General features: G+C 42.8%; 3 protein-coding genes across 3 annotated transcripts in view; all 3 read right to left on the bottom strand.

Moving 5' to 3' along the window:
- LOC26514230 overlaps positions 1-5,649 on the bottom strand; it is an 88,817-nt gene extending 83,168 nt beyond the window's left edge. The window contains exon 1 of the transcript XR_006506910.1: positions 5,198-5,649. The gene's annotated coding sequence lies outside the window, so the exon portion shown is untranslated. The remainder of the gene's footprint in view (positions 1-5,197) is intronic.
- A 156-nt stretch (positions 5,650-5,805) lies between these two features.
- LOC116655321 lies at positions 5,806-6,533 on the bottom strand. Its single transcript, XM_032452996.1, has 2 exons — positions 6,451-6,533; positions 5,806-6,387 (listed from the first exon to the last, which is right to left on the bottom strand). The coding sequence occupies exons 1-2, from the start codon at positions 6,469-6,471 to the stop codon at positions 6,058-6,060; spliced, it is 351 nt and encodes a 116-aa protein (XP_032308887.1). The 5' UTR covers positions 6,472-6,533; the 3' UTR covers positions 5,806-6,057.
- Positions 6,534-11,883: 5,350 nt separating this feature from the next.
- Positions 11,884-18,037, bottom strand: LOC6500702 (homeobox protein abdominal-B). The gene is made up of 5 exons (XM_001953720.4): positions 16,022-18,037; positions 15,183-15,403; positions 14,890-15,085; positions 13,890-14,104; positions 11,884-13,827 (listed from the first exon to the last, which is right to left on the bottom strand). Exons 1-5 carry the CDS (start codon positions 16,686-16,688, stop codon positions 13,636-13,638), a joined length of 1,491 nt encoding a protein of 496 aa, XP_001953756.3. The 5' UTR covers positions 16,689-18,037; the 3' UTR covers positions 11,884-13,635.
- Positions 18,038-19,370: the final 1,333 nt, after the last annotated feature.

The raw sequence follows: 19,370 nt of genomic DNA, 5'->3' as shown, positions 1-19,370 counted from the left end.
TGCCATTTGCCTGGCTTCGGCCAGCGGTCGGGGGCAATTCGAGGAGCACTATTTCGGAGAGGCTTGTGGCTAAGTGGGCGCGGCGCCACAGCCAATGCTGCCACTTGAGCTACGCTGCACAAGGAGAAAAATATAAAGCTTTGAATTTTAGTTAGAACACTATAATATATTGAGACTAAACAGTCCACACTATTTGCCAAATATTTTCTACATTTTTTCATTAAAAGATTTCAATCAAAAATACACAAATTTAATTTAGTTTTCCCTCTTTTTTCTCTGTGCCACAAAGATCCTTTTCTGCCCCGTGTCTCATGTGTGTGTTGGCTTTTGCGTTTTTTTACATTTGCAAAATGAATTGTAATGAAGTGGAATGGGGCGTGGCAGCGGCAATGGCCGCCCGCCGAGCAAGTACGCCAACAATAAAATCATATTCGACGGGCGCCAGCCGAGAGCTCGCATATAATTTCGCACAGAAAGTCGTTTACAGTGTCTCATGCGCTCCACTTGCTCCGGGGTCGCCGGAGATCGCAGGAATGGGAACGGGCCCAAGGATGGACTGGGATGGTGGGATGACAGGATGACGGGATGACGGGGGTCGTGTTGTTTGGCACTGCTTTTATTGGTGTTATTAGGTTGAAAGCACTCTAATAATGGTCGCCTTCGCCTTCTGATGTGGGGCACTTAATGGGTTTCAGGTCAGCAGTCGCATAATGCGAATCACAGATTTCCAACAGAGCAGCCAAGGGAGGAGGAAGAGGAGGTGGAGTCCTAGGACCCATCATCGGGAGCAGCCGATAAAACTTGATTGCCAGAAGAGGCGAAGGGGAAAGGGGAGCTGAGACCGAACAGATCGGATTGCAAATGGAGCAGTCCGCTGGCCTGGAACACCAATCGAGTCGATTCCAATAATTTGTAAAGCAAAAAGAAAAAATCCATTCGGTTGCCATTCAACCCGCGATGATAAAATGCGTAAATCAACGCAAATTTATGGTTGAAACAAGTTTTTCATTGGCTCGGAGCGAAAAAACAAGTCCGAGGCACTGTGGATGAAAACAGAAATTTGTCTCAGCAAATTTATCGCTCTTGGTGGTCCCCGATTTACAAGGTTCAATATGCTGTCCCTTAAATGTATTATCCTGGGGGTGTTTGTCGAAAAAAAAAAGGAATTTTAATATAAGTCAATTCAATCAACCTTAAGGCAGTAATGATATTACATTTTTTTGAAACGAAAAGAACATTCTTTTCCCTCATCCATTGTACCAAAATCTATATATCTTTGTTTGGCTCTATATAAATTGCTAATTTTATGGATATCCCAGTGTCTTCATTAATGAAGCGTGTGCGTAAAGTTCAGATAGAAAGCGTAAAGCCCTGACACCTGAATTTTGGCGTTTCTGAAAAAAAAACGAACAACGAATCTTAAATATGCAAATGGCGCTCTGCGTGTGGGCGGATGTTTAAAATCTTCCAAAAATACAAATATATTTTCAATTTGTTTTTAAGTACGAGTATGTTCCTCTCGAATATGATTAGCTGGGGAATTTACGACTTCCTTTCGATTATTTTGACAAGCGAATTATGCCCCTTGACAAGGGTCCTTACCAGAGTATCTCGAAAGTAAATGCATCTGCAATGGGTTCTTGAGTAATCAGAAAATCGAATTCAGCCATTTGTCAAACAAGTTTTTCTCTTGGATATCGGAAGAAGCCAGTATGGCTGCAGTGGGATTCCATTTTACATTTTCGATTTTCGATTTTCCATTCTGTAAGTACTGCACTTGAATTTTCATTTGTAATCAGTCGGCGTTTTGATTTTTTATTTGTTTTAAAATTCCAGACCCGTTGCCTTTGATATTTATTGGCTACTTGACTTTCCGATCGAGCCTCGCCCCCGGCCGCTGTCTCACTTTTGGAAATCTTTCTCGGTCTTTGACGTATGAGTTATAGTTTTTCCTCGGGCCTTCGACGGTTGACAATTTGTTTAATTATTATGGCGTTTAGAATGTTCCCGCCCCGTCATATTTCCATTTATCTTTGATGGCTTGGCACACGTGTTCGGTTTCCTTTGCCTAGTTTTCCCATTCAAAGTTTTATGTTGGCCATAAATCAATTGGAAAAACAAGCGATTGCGTCCGATTTTAATTTGTGGAATGGATGTTAGTTGGACTTCAGTCCAATAAATTATATCTCACAGAACGAAACCTAATGCCCATCATATGGAAAGACCTATGTATGTTCTTCCAACAGGAACAAAGTCAGAATCTTTTCCTTCAATTCTGGTTAGCCTCAAAAATGTTTCTTATTTCCCTCAAATTTGGAAAACAGTTTTGGAATGTTTTCGACAACATTTCTCTGCTCAGAAGCCAGAAATCCAGCGGCGACGTCAACGCCAGCCAGCACAAACACTTTCAAATCAGACTCACCAATACAACCGCAAACTCTAGATGCAAGTGTGTTAGTGAGCAAGCGAAGAGTATGATTCTCCGAATATTCAGATAGGAAAGAGAATTCGAGAAGTGAATGGAATTTCAAACCGTACGTTTACCGCACCCGCCGGCGTAGCGCCATCTAGCTTTGAGAACGCGAACTAGCATTCACACCCCCACCGCCAGAGGTCGCTAACAAGCCGTACGTAAGCTACGCGTAGACAATTTCGATAACTTTTTAAGCCTGGATCTTAAATATATAATTATTTAGTTATTATATATATTATTTATAGGATATTAAGTGAGTGGATAAGTTTTCGTGAAATTTTCGATATTTAATCAAGGAAAAAGATTAAAAATATTGCTCTTACCACTCATATTGGAGCTAATTTGTATGTTTCATAAATATTTATATATTTATTTCATATGATGTATTCTAAGTTGGGATATATTCTTTATATATTCTAAGAAATAATGATTATAAACTAATATTTTAAAAAAAATGTAAATTTCAATCAAATCATTCAAATTTTATAAAAACAGTTTATAGATGTAGAATGTTAGAATCATTTTTAAGGCTTGACTTAAAAAAAATAATTAATTTAAACACAAACTGATCCATTTAAAATTATTTTTATGGTAGTATCCACTATTCTAAGCTTACAAGGATTATAAAAAATAAATACTAGCACCGCTCCAAAAATAAAACTCCTATACAAAACGAAATCCTTCCACAAGGCAACTGCTCTCTACTTTATAAAAAAAATTCCAAACACCATTTCAGAATAGTTTTAAAATAGAATGAGTTTGAGTTTCAAAGGATATGCGGGTACTTGATGTTCTGAGAACTATGAAAACTGAAAGCCACTTCGTTTACCTGCAGATTCTGCTCCTGGCGATGCCCCGGGCTCCGCTGGCTGGTAGCCGCCGAAACCCACCACGGTCCGCTGAACCTGTGGTGAGTACGGCGCCTTGGCTCCGCCCATTTTATAATGGCCTCTGATGGCAGAGCGACGCATGCGTCGGCTGAACGAAGATGGAAGTCGAACAAGGGGATGGGTAGAAGGTGGGGGCAGTGGCAGAAGCGTCCAAGGCACCGGCTCAAAGCTGGGTTTTCCGTCGCTGATTTTCATTCGGATAAATTTATGCAAATGAGTTGGAGTCGCTTCAATATGGAAACTAGACTTGGCAGCCGGCGGAGTGGGGACTGGGGTCGGCGTCGTTCTAGGCGGGCAATTAAATCCGGGATGGCTTTATGATATCTCAGGGGTGCCGCGCCTAGGCGACAACGCCGTCGTCATTCGCTCCGCCTCCGGGTCCCAGGTCCCAGTACAGAAAAAGGAGCTGCCATCCAAGCCGGAGTCGGGGTTGGAGCCACTTTTTATTGTCGCGCTGCAGCGCATTGCAACATGTGGCATTAATTATGCGGCGATAATGTCTTGCTTTGTTGCTCAGATTTTTGGTTTTGCCTTTTTTTATGAAAGTGTCGGAATAAATTACATTATTTTTGGGCCGTCTGTTCCCTGTTCCCTGGAACTGATAAGATGGAAACTCGAACTCGAACTCGAGGAGTAAGAGCCCTTATCCCCGGAGCTCTTGGAATTTTAATGTGCGTGGGCGGTGTCGGTGGTGGTGACACGGTTGCCTGCATGTCCGTCCCCTCGTCGTACATATAGCGTACATATGTATTCCTATTTATGTTCTTCTGAAACATATTCCCATTAATTTCCGGGGCCAGAAAGTGGTGCTCAGCACTCGCTTTTCTTCTCCCCCTCGCATGTTTGTCGCCAAAAAGGGGCAATTAAATTGTGACAGAACACCCATTCCACACGTCATCAATTACGGCCTTTATGTATTCATTGGTTTTTCGATTTTTGTCGGGGGTGTGGAGTTCTGGGGGAACAGGAAGTGCCGCCATATGTGACTGTTACATCATCCAGGCCGTCTTCAGCCGTCTTCAGCCGTCTCCAGCCGGGTTGCTCTAGTTTCGGGTTCTACAACCCGTTTTCACGATCTCTTTCAAAGCGTTTTAGCCACGGTCTGGCCCGGTTCTTTGTTCTGACCAAAATATTTTGAGACCCGGGCTGCTGTAAACTGTTTATGATGTGGTCGTAAATGACCCGCCTTCACGCTTTCGCCGACCCGAAAATCCCCGGGATCGGGCCCAGTTTCCAGGCATTGTCATAAGCATAATCCTCCCGAGTCCTACGGATCTTGGTCGCCTTTTACGTCACTCTTCCCTGAATGCCACTCAGTTCGCACAGCCATAAATCACTCCAAGGAGGTGTACTGGTATCTGCATAACCCTTTTGGCCCTTTTCTACCTGTTTGCCATTCAAATTCCTGCCTCCTTCCGGCAACAGACGGTAATATATTCCTTCCAGTTAGTGGAGATCCCTTGCAGGAAAGACAACGTGTCTTTCTTTTCAATCTCTTCGAAGTTTTGCTTAATACAATAGATCAAGATAAGTCCTAGTTTCGGTTAGAGGTGAACAATATATCACAGCCATAAACACTGAATAAATTAAGCCCCACACTGGGGAGTTGATTTAAGCCTTAAGTGTATTTTTAACATTTTATTGAACATGAAAACCAGTTTGCAAAAGCCAATTAATTAAAAGTGGTACGAAAAAAGCAATTATAAAGTGTTAAGGTAAAAATAAGTAAGCGCTTGGCGAAAAAAAATCTATAAAATTACATGAAATTGTTTTTTGAAAATACTATTCATTCCATTAACAAAAATATGGTACTTATTAAGTACATGGCACTCACCTCTTGTTGGGCCTCTTTCAATTAGTCAGGTTAGTGGCGATTTCGTGTCTGGACAGCAATGCGTGACTGTGCGCCTTGTGGCAAGTTCAGTTTTTTGTTCAGCCAGTGGCCAGAGGACTTCGAATGTTCATATTTCAGGCAGCCCCATGAATCAGGCCAGCTATTTATGTCTCGAATGTCAAAAACGGAGGCCACAAATCACTTTAATTGAAGTCACGCCCCGCGTACTCGAGGGATCGGTATCCCGGTATCCAAGGCCCGGGACTGGTTGCACCACCGGCTCCCGTGCCCCACCAATGCGGACCACAAGGCGGAAATGCTGGTAAATTCATTTTTTCCATTTTTTTCTCTTGGTCCTCCATACTTGCACACGCGAATTTGTAATCCACATTCACAATTAGCCACTCGAACGCGCGCGGATACGGTGGCCATTGCGGGTGCGGATTCGGAGGCGGAGTCGGTATCGGTATCGGACGCGGAGTGAGGTCAAAGTTCTTGTTGTTCTGTGTCATTATTATAATTAATTCTTGTATTTTTGGCAACAAACGAACCCGAACCGGCTTGGCTTGATTTACAGCCTGTTCTTTCATTTTCTTTTTCCTTTCTTATTGTTATTATTTCTTGTCGTTTTTGGGTCTGGGGCTTCTTCTGGGTTTCTCCGGCTTTCTTGGGTAGCTGCTGGGCTTTGTTGTTGGCCAGCTCGATCCCAGTGATACACACAATTGGCACCGCCGATTCAGACAAAAGGCTCAAAAGTCCAACCTCGAATGCGACAACGGGCACAAAAGACGGAGCTGCACACCGCAGCAGGACAATGGCCGCCAAGTAACGTATACGGAATACGGGAAACGGGATACGGGCTACGGGAGAACGGGAGCGGGATTTTCTTTATTTATTTTTTTTGGGTCTTCTGGCTCCGGGCGACGCGGCGGCGACCTGATGGCAAAGTGTCCAAAAAATAATATTTGCTGTTCACTTTGACACAAGGCAGCAGTCAGCAGTCGGCGGCAATCGGCAGTCAGCGCGGTTGCAGTGGCTGAGGCAGCGACGCCGGCTGCGCAGTGCACAGATACATAGATACTCAGATACAGATACTGGGGCGAAGCGGAGGTTGGCGGCGGCCAAGGTAGCAGCACATTGTCCGCTGGTGGTTGAGGCGCTGTACGTCTCCAGGCTCCCAGGATAAGGCTCTGAGGATGATTGCGAGGTTGTGAGGTGAACAAGGAGAAAAATAAGGGAGAAGGACGGAATACCAGAAGGTCGTAAACCCGCATCGACAGCGGCGCTGGCTGCGCGGTGGCAGAGAGACGACAGCCCGATGGCAACACTTGCGAGAACCCCAAAGAGAATGCCACTGAGAATGCCCACAGTGAGTGGGAATGAGAATCCGGGCGAGACCGAGACCGAGACCGATACCGACTCCGACACCAAAACCGAGACCCAATGCCAAAAGATGAAAAGCCATGAGAAGCGGCAACGGCGACGACGACGGCGGTGGGTCATAAAACGCGCGTGTATCTCGCCTCTCTGTCGTGCCCCGGCTAGCCCCGTCTCTGTTTCTCCTGGCCAAAAACAACCACCCGACCTGGAGCTCTCAGATATATACACATCCGTACATATAATGCCCACACTCACACAGACTGGCACATGTCCAATCATTTTATATACGCCATTTGCTGTCTGCCGCAGATACATTTGTATCTTTATGTGCGAAACAAGTCCCCGACTCAGCTCGACTCGACTCGACTCGACTCGTCTCGTCTCGATTCGACGCTCGAAGCTGAAGCTGAAGCTGAAAACTGAAACTGAAACCGACTGTATTTCGAGGCTGACGACATCGACGAGTCAATTTTGAATTCCAGTTTCCCATCGCGGTGGTTGTTGTTGCTCTAATCATTTGATTGTTATTCTTTCTACATTTTGCCCATCTTCAAACCACCACCGCCCGTTCCGTTGGGGTTCAGATACTGAATTTTGGGATGGCTGCCTGCTGGCTGCCATCTCCTGTTCGCTTATCTTTTGATTACCAGATCGAATCGTATTGAATTAGGTACATATTCTCGCCCATCCCGGGGCACTTCTGCGACAACTTTTTACCATTACCCCGCATATGCCGCGAATTCGACATGGATCCCGGGGGTAAAGGACAGTGTAGCCCCTTTTCATCACAAGATTTTGGACAATACTATATGTATTCTACTGTTTTTTTAAACATTTTTTAAGATTATATAGTTATATGAAGATTTAACTAAGTCTACAGTGTTAGTTAACAGTTCTAAACTTTAGAATCTAAAGAAAGTTTAAAAATTGTATCAGCCCGCATTTCTGTTTTATAGTAAGATGGCAATTGGCCACAATGGATCTTAGATAGTTTTTCATCAATTTTGAAGATGATTACTATTTACAAATCAGGATTTCAATCTTATTCGAGATGACAACCTTATAAAAGATGACAACCGAAAATTGTTTCGGAAAAAAATATCCAAAACCCTTTGAAAATTTTCAAAAATTGGTTTTAAGTTAGGGTGGCCAGATGTTTATTACAAATTATGATACTCGAAAAAAGATAAGATCATGAAGGTATAACATTCTCCGATGGAACTAGTACTTGCAAAGTTATGGCCAATTCCCTGAACAAAAACGAGGCGTATACTTAATATGAAATGCTCTTGGTCAAAATGTGAGCTTTTAGCACACTTATTATTGAAGAATTTAGCCATTTTATAGCCGATTTTAAATAAAGGTAAAGGTAAATACCATTTACGAATCGGTGGTTCAATCTAGTTGATCTGTGCCAAAAACTGGGAAGTTAAATTTTAAAAATTTTCGTCAAACACTATAATGTTATCCCTTTGGAAAATGGAGAAATTGGGGTCAGATTTTAGATGGTTGGGTTTTGATCGAAAACCGTGCTTCGCGATTAGATAAGCTTAGAAAGGTATAACACTCGGTAGTGGAGTCATTATTGGCCAAGATATGGCTAATTTCCTGAAAGTAATCGGGGCGAAAAGGTTCTTTACCAAATAAGATCATGATGTGGCCAAATGAACACTTTTGAAACACTATATATGCAATATTTAAAATATTTCCCATCGGATATCGAAATAAAATACAATTTACAAATAAGGCAACAGAATCCCGTCGTTCTGCATAAAAATATTGTGAGAAACGCCGAATTATATTTGGGGTAGATTTTTTATGATGAAATCATGATGTTTCCCCTTTTGAAAAATTTTATAAATCGGGTTGGATTTTAGATTTTGATAAAAAAAATTATGATACTCGAAGGTATAAGATCGGGAATGCATAACATTTGCGGATTGGATAGGTTTTAGTTAAGTTATGGCTAATTTCCTGATATTATTTGGCGCGGAAAGCCTTTTGAACAATTTAAGACCGATGTGGCCACAATAGCAACTTTCGAAAAACCTTTCTTTCAATATTAAAGTTATTTGGTATCGAATCAGAGCTTCGACTTTGGCAAAGGATTAACCGAGTAATGGGGTTTAAGAATTATGGAATTAGACTCTGTAATCCATTAGAAGTGGACATATGTTGCCCAGCTATAATCAAACATTAACTATTCACCCCTTATTAACTAATTCAAAACTCAGATTCCATTTTTAATTCAAGTTTTATTGTAGATTGAAAATTGTTTTAAAAATATATATTCATTTCTTATTTAAGTATGGTATAATTATTTCCATTATTCTGTAAATGTATAGCATAACTAAGCTTGAGAAATACCACAAAACTTATTAAAAATTACTTAATATTATGCATGTTTAGTGGCAAAAACTAATCCCGAATTTCTTTCCGCGGGACTGCAACCAATGGTGTCTGCTTCATTGTGTCAAATGCCATTGTGTCAGTGCATCATCCTGCATTATCCTAGACGTCATCTGGAGTGCACCTACCAATCGCTGGATAGTTTCCCATCATGGAAGTCGGAATATGGACCATCGGGCTCATCGGCCACAAGCACATTTTCTACGAGGATCTTTCCTTATTTGGATGGCAACTGGGTCGGCAGCTTTGCACAAGGACATCCAGATCAATCATGGTGATAAGTCTCATTCTGGCAACAATATAATTAATTAATAAAGAGTCTTTTAAACGATAAATATTGTGTTTTACTTAGGGGGTCTTGCAAAGAAGAAGGATTGAAATAAAAATCTGCCTTTGAACCGCTTATGGGGCCATTTCACCTCCAAATCATTTCAGATCGGTGAATGTGTGCAAAAAAAAAAAAACAATGATTTCTAGCTTACTTGTATTATTTTAATGAAAAATAAATCATAAACTGCGCAACCACTTACAATTTTCTTGGGCTAATAAAATCGATTCATTTTAAACTTCTCGCATTACTGAAAACTAAAATGTTGGCTTCAGGGGTGGAAATTTCTTTGGACGCAACCACCCAATATCCACCTAGCCCATCCTCAGCCTCATCCCCAATCCACCCATTTCCACCCAAGTAACCATTCGATGGGCGACTGCGACTCCTTGTACATAACATAAAAAACGCATGAAACCGAACAGAACCGAAGCACTTTATCTCGCAATCTGTGAACCTTTCAAAGAGGGGAAATGGGAGTGTTTACATAGCAGGGTGCATTTTATAGTATATTCGTATTCCTCCCCGGGGCCTCTGCTCCGATCCCAGGGCTCTAAGCTCAGCATCGAAGGAAACTTATTCAAATTTGTCTAGGTAGATACGAGTATGTGTCGGAGGGTACATACACAAATAGATATTTGCACAAACTCTATGTACATTAACGTTACGGACTCCCATATGCATTTATCCGATTTTGAGAAGCCTCCTGCCAACCCCTTGGATGGGGTTGAACACCATTTGAACAAACATGGAATTGCAGGGCTTACTTTTACGATCCGAAGGGAGGTAATTATCAATGCAAATGTTTAGTTACTATATCCATCCAACATCCAACATCCATGGTTAAGATACCTTTTTGTTTAATTTTCTGCATTACATGAAAGGTGTTTTATTCAAGTTATACAACGCTCTTTGTTTTAATGTTTGACTATAATAATAAATACGGAAAACTAAGTCCTTAGAGCCATATTTATACTAACAGCTATGTTTAAAAAAAAGGATAAAAAGTTCTTTTAATTTACTAAATTATGGCTGTCTATGTTTTTATCCTATACATCCTATACATTTAAAGGATATTATGCCTGTATATCGGTAAAATCAAAAAGATCCTAAAAGAAAAGAACAATTCCTAATACACATTTTAATGACCTATTAAATTCAGCAGAAATATGCAAGGTATCTTTAAAATAGCATATATATTTTGGGAGATACACTTTTCTCACATTTTCCAAAACTAACTTAATTCTTATACCCTTGCAGAGGGAATTATAATTTTGGTCAAAAGTGTGCAACGCAGTCGACATAAGCATATTCGTTTGTCCAATTCTCCGCAAACTAGTCCCTCAATTTTAATGCTATTGACATCAAACTTTGCACACATCCTTCTTTCCTTTGTACGCAGTGAATAAATCGGAACGGCCACGATCGATTTTTTAAATTAGAAGGCTGTGACTTTCTACGGATTCCATTGTGGGCAAACTAAGGAGGATCATGCGACTATTTCCTATAGCTGACATATAACTGAGTGATAGAAATAACTGAAGAAACTGAATGATTGGAATGATTGGAATAATGCTTTTTTTAAGACGCTTTCCAACATATTTATCAGAAAATTGATTTGGTAGAGAAACTCTCATAAGGATCGGCCAACTATCGGCCAATATAAGCAGTTATTGCAAAGGTATATCAACCTTCTTCTCCGCTTGAAGTTAGCTTTCCTTTCGCGTTTCGCTTCAAAGGATGTGACCCTTTCCAAACTTTTCTCCCATAATCCCGAAATGTAAGAGCTTTCAAAGCTCAGGATTGAAAAAGCTAACAGGATCACTAACGAAAAGTGAAGTCCGCTTTGTATCATTTTAATCATAAAAGGTCTACTTGCATACCTTTAGCAGTATGAGACATTAAGCCATAAATTGTCAAATTTTGGGTGGAGGAAAAATGATTTCTGTTATGGTATAATGCAGTTCCATAATCTTATAAGAAGTTCCATAGGAATCTATGTTTTCAGTGCCTCCCCACAATCCCCAAACCATGCAAAACTCCCCCCAACTATCTACCAGCCAAGATCAACCCCATAGATCCTGTTCCAAAACAAGGAAAGTGCAAAGAACACAGTTACATAATAATTTATTTAATCTTACATATGCCGAAACAAAACTATTAATTCTATTTATTATTTTACTTTATTTAAGCGCTGTATTACAATACCAGTTGCGAAAAGAGACTGAAACCAAAACTCAGGGAAACGAATGAAAAAAAGGAAATGTACGAGAACCGAAAATCCTTCGAGTTGTGATAGTGTGATGATCAGAAATCCTTTAATGATTAGTTTGGCTGAGAGGTTGGTGTGAGTGAGTGCAGTACAGAGTAGTATTTGCCCTACTTTCTGTATGTTTTCGAATGCCTATGAATATGAATAAATTCGATGGTGAGAGGTCGCTTGCGATGTGTCGACATCCTCCTCCGGGGTGTACTTACCGAAATCATAGATGAACCAAACGGAAAATATGAAATAATAATCAGAAAATGAAAATAAAGTTGATACCACGATGGGATCAAGTGGGGATAATTGGTTTTTGAATTGTGTGTATATTTGTTGCAATGCTGCAATTGTTGTTTTTTATTCACAATAATTAACTTTTTAAAAAAGAGAATTGCTAACGCTAGATTAAAATTCACTAAACAAACTATAATCGAACATAATCATAAACATAACCGACTTTAGACTACAACTTATCGAGGGCTCGAAATAATAATAATACAAGAACGTGAATAAAGCAGTGGGTGAAATCATTTCATCAATTATGTATCAATTAATCAATTATACACATAGAATGAGAGGCATAGGTGTAGGTATAGGTTTTAGGTTTAAAGTTCAAGGGCTTTAGGTATAATAATATAATGCTCGGGGCAAAACATTAACAAAATCGATAATTACACAACACAACTAAACTTAGACTTAATATCAGGATCAAGCGGCGTCGATACACATGAAAATATATGTATGCATATGTACGTTAATATGTACTATATATAAGTAGCTGTTACGGTATGCTAATTACTTCCTCCTCCTCGACCGCTCCCCTTTCTCATCATCGTTATAGCTCACACTCGCTTACTTTAGTTAAATTTTAATATTTCCTTTCTTTTGTTTATTTTTTGATTTTTTTAATTTTTGCTTTTTGTTTTTGTTTTTTGTTTAGATTTAGGAGTAGAGTTAATTTAATTCGAAAGCGACTTCAACTATGGAGTAAACATGCACACACACATCGAAATTTTGCGACTTACGATTAACATTTTTACTAAAATCGAATTCGAGTTTATATAGTATGAGTACTACATAAATATATTATCTGATTTTTAATTTAATTATCGAGTGTTTGCTTCGGCCGGAAGTCAGCCCGATGTCTTAGTTTATATACAGGAACTTAAAAGGTATCAAAGGACACGACACGACGAACATTATACGACAAAATTTATCCTAAACCGCGGAGTGTGTGTGGTATGTGTGTGCCTGTGAGACTGGGTGGTGAGTGGTGAGGAGGGCTGAGGGGATCTCGTTAAATTGTTAAACAATTTTAGTTTTTGTTTCATGAACATTTTAGCTGGGTCTACAATGTGCTCATCCTACCGCTCTTACATGGATAGTTATGGTAAAATCTACTACTCGAACGCGTGTATTCATAATTTATGCGGGATTATATATTCATATTTTTTATAATTTATAATTCAGAAAATTCATAGTGCTCGCTTAGGGTTAATGAGAGCTTCGAGAGAGAAATACATACATCTTTATATATATATATATATATATTTTCAAACAGTTGCGAATCTAGAGTGCATCTGTGTCTGCTGCTACTTCTCCGTCTTACTTGTATCATGTATCTTGTATCTTGTATCTATATTCATCTACCGAACTAAGCTGAATGCATTCGGCCTAGATCTCTCTAGTACTTAATAATTAACTGCATTTCAATCAACATCTTTGTCAGCAATGAACAGCGACGCCTGCGACTCCAAGGTAACTCCTCCTCCAGATGCAGTTCCTCAGCTCCTCAGCTCGAATCCCAGAGATCTGCGTTTTCCTCTTTGATTTTTTGTACATTTAATTGATTGGCTAACAGGGGAAGTCCAGTGCCAGTTCGTTTTTGATCAGATGGGTATTCGGATGCGAATGCGGATCGGCCATCGGGTTGGGTGGATGCGACTGGGCGGGATTCCCGGTCCCGGTGCCGGCGCTGGAAGCTGGACCCAGACCCGGGTTGGCTAACTGCTAGTAGGTGGCAAAGCCCATGGCGCCCGCGCTGCTGTTGTCCAAGGGTCACTGGTGCATCTTGGTGGAGTGATGGCCCATGCTCAGGCCGAGGCTCAGGTGGTGGTTGCTGTGGTGCTGCTGGGCGGCCTGGGCGTGGTTGTGGTTGCTGCTCGAGTTATTGTTGTTGTTCTGCTGATTGGCCTGGCGCTGTGAGTTCTTCTTGTTTTTCATGCGCCGGTTTTGGAACCAGATCTTCACCTGCAAGTCCATTTATCATAAAATACATGTTCCAAACATCAAAAGATGTATCGCAGACTTACCTGTCGCTCGGTCAATTGCAGATTCCTGGCCAGCTCCCAGCGCTTCTGCTTGGACACGTACGCATTGAAGAGGAACTCCTTCTCCAGCTCCAGGGTCTGGAACTTGGAGTAGGGCTTCCGCTTTTTCCGGACGGACACCTGTCCGGTCCACTCGTGCAGGGCGTTGTTGGGCGTGCAAGGACCCACGGCGCCCACCGACAACCCTCCGGAGGCTCCTGCAAAACGATCAGCGAACAAAATCGGGTTAGAAAAGTACGGGTGGTCTCGTGGACGCCATTGTTTTCATAGTTGTTGGTACAATATCAGATCGTTAAGTTTATAGGGCAATTAAGGAAATTGTTTAGCAATAAGCGTAATACAAAATTATTCAATTCAGTGTTTATGGCCCCTTAATTGGTGCGGTACGGGAGCGGAGCTCCAAATTGGCATGAGGCCCATTCACACCCGACTGAATAATGGGTAATGGTTTATGGTTAATGGATGCATTCGTTCCCGGTCATTGGACGCCCAAATGAAGCAATTAAATGAATATTGAAGCAAAGTGACAAGTCGGATTTTTGTTGGCCTAACCCCTTAAGGTAGCCCCTTAGCCTCTCCTTAGGGGCTAAGTAACTAGCTAACCTTAAAAATATTATTTTCAACATTTATTTAACAAATCTTTATCCCAGTAAATATTTACTTATTGATAGTAGCAGTTGAAAGATAATCCTCCGTTCGAAATATAACTTTTACAGACTGAATGCAAACATAAACACGCTACCCCCAGGTGGCTTCCACACCCACATTAAGGCGCAACGCTCGCCAAATAGCGACAATCGATTTATGGGCTGTTTTGCAGTACGCTAATTGAACGACAAACCTGATGCTTTCGCAATTCGCAGCCGATACGGTGACAAAAATGCCCAACAACAATAAGAACAATGCCAATAGAACGTAATACACAGCAAGAAAATATTTCTACTCCTCAATTAAGAGCTAAAAAATTCAATAAACGACCTACCTGAGCTGGAGTAGGCCTCGCTGGGATAGCCGCGCAGTCCGCCCGGCGAGGAGTAGGTGGGCGGCTCATAGCTGGACTGCGAAGTGCCCTCGACGGACTGGCGGGCCGCCACTGCCGCGGACACGTGGCGCTCCTCGGTGGCGCTCATGTAGGTGGTGGGCGTCTGATCATGGCGGTATGTGTATGGCCAGCTCTGCTGCGAGAGGGGGAGACGCAAGTTGAGATCGGAACTGAGTTTTTTACGGCCGGCCGGTGCAGGGGCAGGTACGGGGACTGCGACCTCAAACACTCACCTGAAACTGGCTATCTGGATAGGGGTAGAACATGGGCTTGCGTTCGCGCGGATCCATTGGGTACTGTGATGTGTATGCGGGGTACGGGTTGAATTCTTCGTTGTAGGGCCAGTGGGCCGAGTGCCGCTTGACAGCTGCCGAGGCCTCCGCCTCGAATCCTGGTCCGGCCCGGATGGCGGCGGGTATGGCCAGTGGCGCTAATTGGATGGACATGTTGAGGTCTGAAGGGAAAGGTTAAGGGATTTTGGATTGGTTAATATTTTTATTCAGATTTTGGTGCTGCTTTATATAAAATTATTCTATACTATACTTAATAATATTTTTTAATAAATAATATCTAATAAAGAGTCATCTTTCTATTGTTATTTTTTCGAATAACTATTCTTATGTTAGACCTTTTATATTTTAGAATAAACTGCAGTCTTCCCACTGCCCTCTTGTTTGTAACAATTTGTAAAAAATATTTTTCGAAATTGTAACTTTTCAGCATTGCTACAATTTGGGTCAATGGCGAAAAGAAACAATTACTCTTCGAGAAAAACACAGCCGAGGTCTCTTATCAACGTTTTGCAACCGTGATGTAATTGCAGAAACTGGGACACATTGCAATTGTGACTAAAATATAGAACTCGGCCTTGCTGTGAAAATTCTTGCACGAATACTTTTAAGATCCCAATAGGACTTTGTACTTCATAAAGCAACTTTCTTAGGAAGATATTTGAGATTTTAAGAACTCCCTCACAGTATCATAAGCAATAAGATACTTCATAAGAGTGTTTCTTATCCCCCCTACAAATTTAAGGACTTTCGTCCCTGGTAACCTCTTTCAAGATCCTCACCTTCCTTCTGGGAACTAACACTGGAGGGAGAAACACTCGCCGTGGTCGGAGCAACGATTTGTGTCTGGCCAGGAGGGAGCGCGGAGTTCTGTTGCTGCTGCTGCTGCTGGAGATTCGAGGAGGCGCCACTGACCACACTGTTTGGAGTCTGTTGCTGCTGGGGCAGTTGCTGGTGATGGGGCGAGGTGAGATGTTGCTGCTGCGTCTGCTGTTGCTGTTGCTGCTGCTGCTGCTGTTGGGCGGAGGGTCCAGTGGGAGTTTGGGCGGGACTGAGGGCGCCGGCCACCGGTGTTGTCGCCAGCTGTTGTTGTTGCTGCTGCTGCTGGGGAGCGGGAAGGTGCTGCTGCTGTTGCACGGCAACAATTGGCGGGGGATCCTCGTACATGACCGCATGCGTGGGCGTGGAATGTGTGGTGGGCGTCGTCTGCTGCTGCTGCTGCTGGAGCACCGAGGAGGGCGAGGAGGCGACCACGGCATGCTGCTGCTGGTGGGGATGCGCACTGTGGTGGTGGCTGGTGGTATGCAGAGGCTGAGGCAGGTGGTGGTGAGCGGCATGCTGATGCAGTTGCTGCAAGTGTTGCTGCTGTTGCTGCTCCTGCTGCTGCTGCTGTTGTTGTTGCTGCTGTTGCAGATGCTGCTGCTGCTGCTGGAGGTGGTGCTGCTGCATGGCGGGTAGCGAGGGATGCGCCTGGTGGTGCGGATGCGGATGCGAATGCGGGTGCGTGGGGGTGTGGGAGTGGGTGTGTGGTGTGTGGTGCCCCCACCACGCCCCGGCAGCGGCGTGCGACCCGACTGCCGAGACATCGTGGGGGTCGTATAAAGCGCACGCCAGCGGGATGGTTGGGGTTTGGGGGAGGGGTGGAATATTTACGGTTATCTTGGACGCGTTTCACTCAAACTCGGGCGATGTAGCGGCGATGTTGCAGTGGTGCAGTGCAGTCGAGATCGCCTCGACCCACCGACCTCTTTACCGTTTTTCCAATCTTTTTCCTCCCCCCCTATTGGCCAACTCTAGTTAAGTAATTAATTTTTGTTTCACACTCCTCTGTTTATTTTTCTGATTTTTATTCGGCCAGTTACTTCTTGTTTATAATTTTTTTTATTTGCGTACCGCACACACGCACACACTGCTGGCACACGCTCAAACACACACACGGACACGCTCACACGCACACAGCGCTAAGAGCGGCGAAAAGAGAGCCACAGTTTTTTTTTGTTTCCGTCCGTGCTGTTGTTGTTGCTGGCTGGCAGGGGGCTGATTCGATCAAAAACCAGCCAAGAGAGTTCCCAGTCACAGGGTGTTCGAGGTCACTCAATATTTTCAAATTGGTCACGAGTCTGATTTTTTGAAAATTTTTCCAAACTTGTTTCGAGGGAGTATTTGGGATGGTTTTGATTTTTGTTTGAATCACTTATCGTTGAGCGGAGCAGAGCTTTTACTTAGCTTTGATTTATTTATTGTGATTATTTTGATAAATTATTTAGTTTAGTTGCTGTTGTTGGCTTTTAGTTTTGGGGCCGGCACAAGTCGCGAGCGTAATTTTCAGTGCGTGCTTGGTGTTGTTGCTGCCTTTGCTGGCTGGGGCTGGCTTTTTATGTTGCTGGTCATAAAATTTGATTTTACGACCAAAACAAACAATTAAACTCAATGCTTGCAACAGTTAACAAAAATGTTATTATTTATTCACCGCATTGCTGCCGATTGTTTTGATTTTTGTGACTTTTGATTTGAATTCTAATTTGAATTTTCAGTGTTAAGTTTTAAGGAAGCAGTTTCCCGAAAAGCACAAGTTACGCGAGCGAAACACTCCAAGTCGAATAAGCCAAGTTGCTCAACGAAGTTGTATGTTGCTGGCGTGTTGCTGCTGCTGCTGTTGCTGTTGTTGCTGCTGTTGCTGTTGTTGTAGTTGCTGCTGGGACGCCCGCGCGTCTTCCAACCGACCAGAGCGACGACCGAACTTGAAATGAAAATGCTGGCGACAACACCGACAATCCAGAACCAGAAACTCAAACAGCAGCAGCAGCAGCAGCAGCAGCAACAGCAACGGTGGAGTCCCGCTTCTGCCCTCTCTCTTGCTCTTCCACACTCGCCAGCTAAGAGTCAAGAGGCAAACAAAAGGCAGCGGCGCCTCGGGCGTGCACCAGTGTGTGTGTGTGTTACCCTAAAGAGAGAGTACAATATTGGGCATGCGCCGATGTTGCTGTCGTGCTGTGTTGCTGTTGCTGCTGTTGGTGTTGCTCCTTCTGCTGGTGGTTGCTGCTTGCTTTTGGCTCTCTTGTGGCGCGTTATGCACACGTACACTGTATACAGCGTGCGTGTGGATCCCAGACATGCCGTGGTATGAGTACAAAGAGAGTGGAGCCCCCCATCAAAAAACTGAACTGGCAACGAACAAAACTCCACTACTGACTTGGAAGAAAAAACCCAACTATCCAGTTAAACAAAAAAAGATAGTATCTTACGGATTTCGCTGAGCTCAGCAGGTGCTTTGAGGTGCTTGACTCACACGCACAGTGTACGTGTGAGTCCTCTGCTCTCTCTTTGCCGTAGACCTTTCTCTCCCAGTGCTTGGGGGCTGATTTGAATATTTTTTAACACGCGCACCACAGCGCCATCTATGGCCGAGATTTGGGAGGTGGGGGCCTCGGGGAGAACTTGGCGCAAAACATTCCGACATTGTGTGTAGTTAGAGTGCTGTTTTTTTTATCGATTACCAACCAGCAGCCCGTCGGAATGAAACTAAGAACTTACATAACAGAAACTGCGCTAATTAATGGTAATTGGCTAAACAAATAAGTGACGACAGTAGCCGAAAGTCGAAAGGATACCCCCGGGTGCGCTCTCTATCCCTCTCGCATCCTGTCTCGCTCAGAAAGTATCTGAGGATTTCTTTTCTCGTCCCAGGCCGCTTCAGGCGGCAATTGCCGAATTTAACGCTGCAATGGACAATTATGGGAATTTTATGGCAATTGCCATTGGAAGAAAGGCAAACGGCCTGAGAGTCGAGGGCAAGGAGATGTTAACAAATCGTAAAAAGGATGCGACTGACACGGCTGGGGGGGAAACTCTCTCAACCCGTTCTCAAAGCACACATAAAACTCCGTCTCCGGCAATTACAATAATAGATTTATGCAGGGGTTAAGGATGTGTAAGGACATCAAAACACACAATACTTTGAATCTGCATACATTTTCTAAGCCATTACAATAATGGATTTATTCAGACTGATGATTTGTTATGTCTCTTAAAAATAATATTTTTCTATTCTTAAAAATAACTAATACTTATCTAAGAATCTAAATTATTGCAGAAAGTAGAGTTACTCACCTGGAGGATGGGAACTGACGC

The sequence above is a fragment of the Drosophila ananassae genome, chromosome 2L (assembly GCF_017639315.1).
Source record: "Drosophila ananassae strain 14024-0371.13 chromosome 2L, ASM1763931v2, whole genome shotgun sequence".
Classification (NCBI taxonomy): domain Eukaryota; kingdom Metazoa; phylum Arthropoda; class Insecta; order Diptera; family Drosophilidae; genus Drosophila; species Drosophila ananassae.
Note: the sequence above shows the minus strand (reverse complement) of the source record. Positions and strands in the feature narration are given on the sequence as shown.

Excerpts from the sequence above, each read along its gene's own strand:
- LOC116655321 (XM_032452996.1), bottom strand. The coding sequence starts at position 6,471 with ATGCGGGTTTACGACCTTCTG. Across the intron at positions 6,388-6,450 it reads TGCGGGTTTACGACCTTCTG|AGCCTTATCCTGGGAGCCTG; the intron begins GTATTCCGTCCT and ends AATCATCCTCAG.
- LOC6500702 (XM_001953720.4), bottom strand. The coding sequence starts at position 16,688 with ATGCAGCAGCACCACCTCCAGCAGCAGCAGCAGCATCTGCAACAGCAG. Across the intron at positions 15,404-16,021 it reads TGTTAGTTCCCAGAAGGAAG|ACCTCAACATGTCCATCCAA; the intron begins GTGAGGATCTTG and ends CTTTCCCTTCAG. Across the intron at positions 14,105-14,889 it reads CGAGGCCTACTCCAGCTCAG|GAGCCTCCGGAGGGTTGTCG; the intron begins GTAGGTCGTTTA and ends ATCGTTTTGCAG.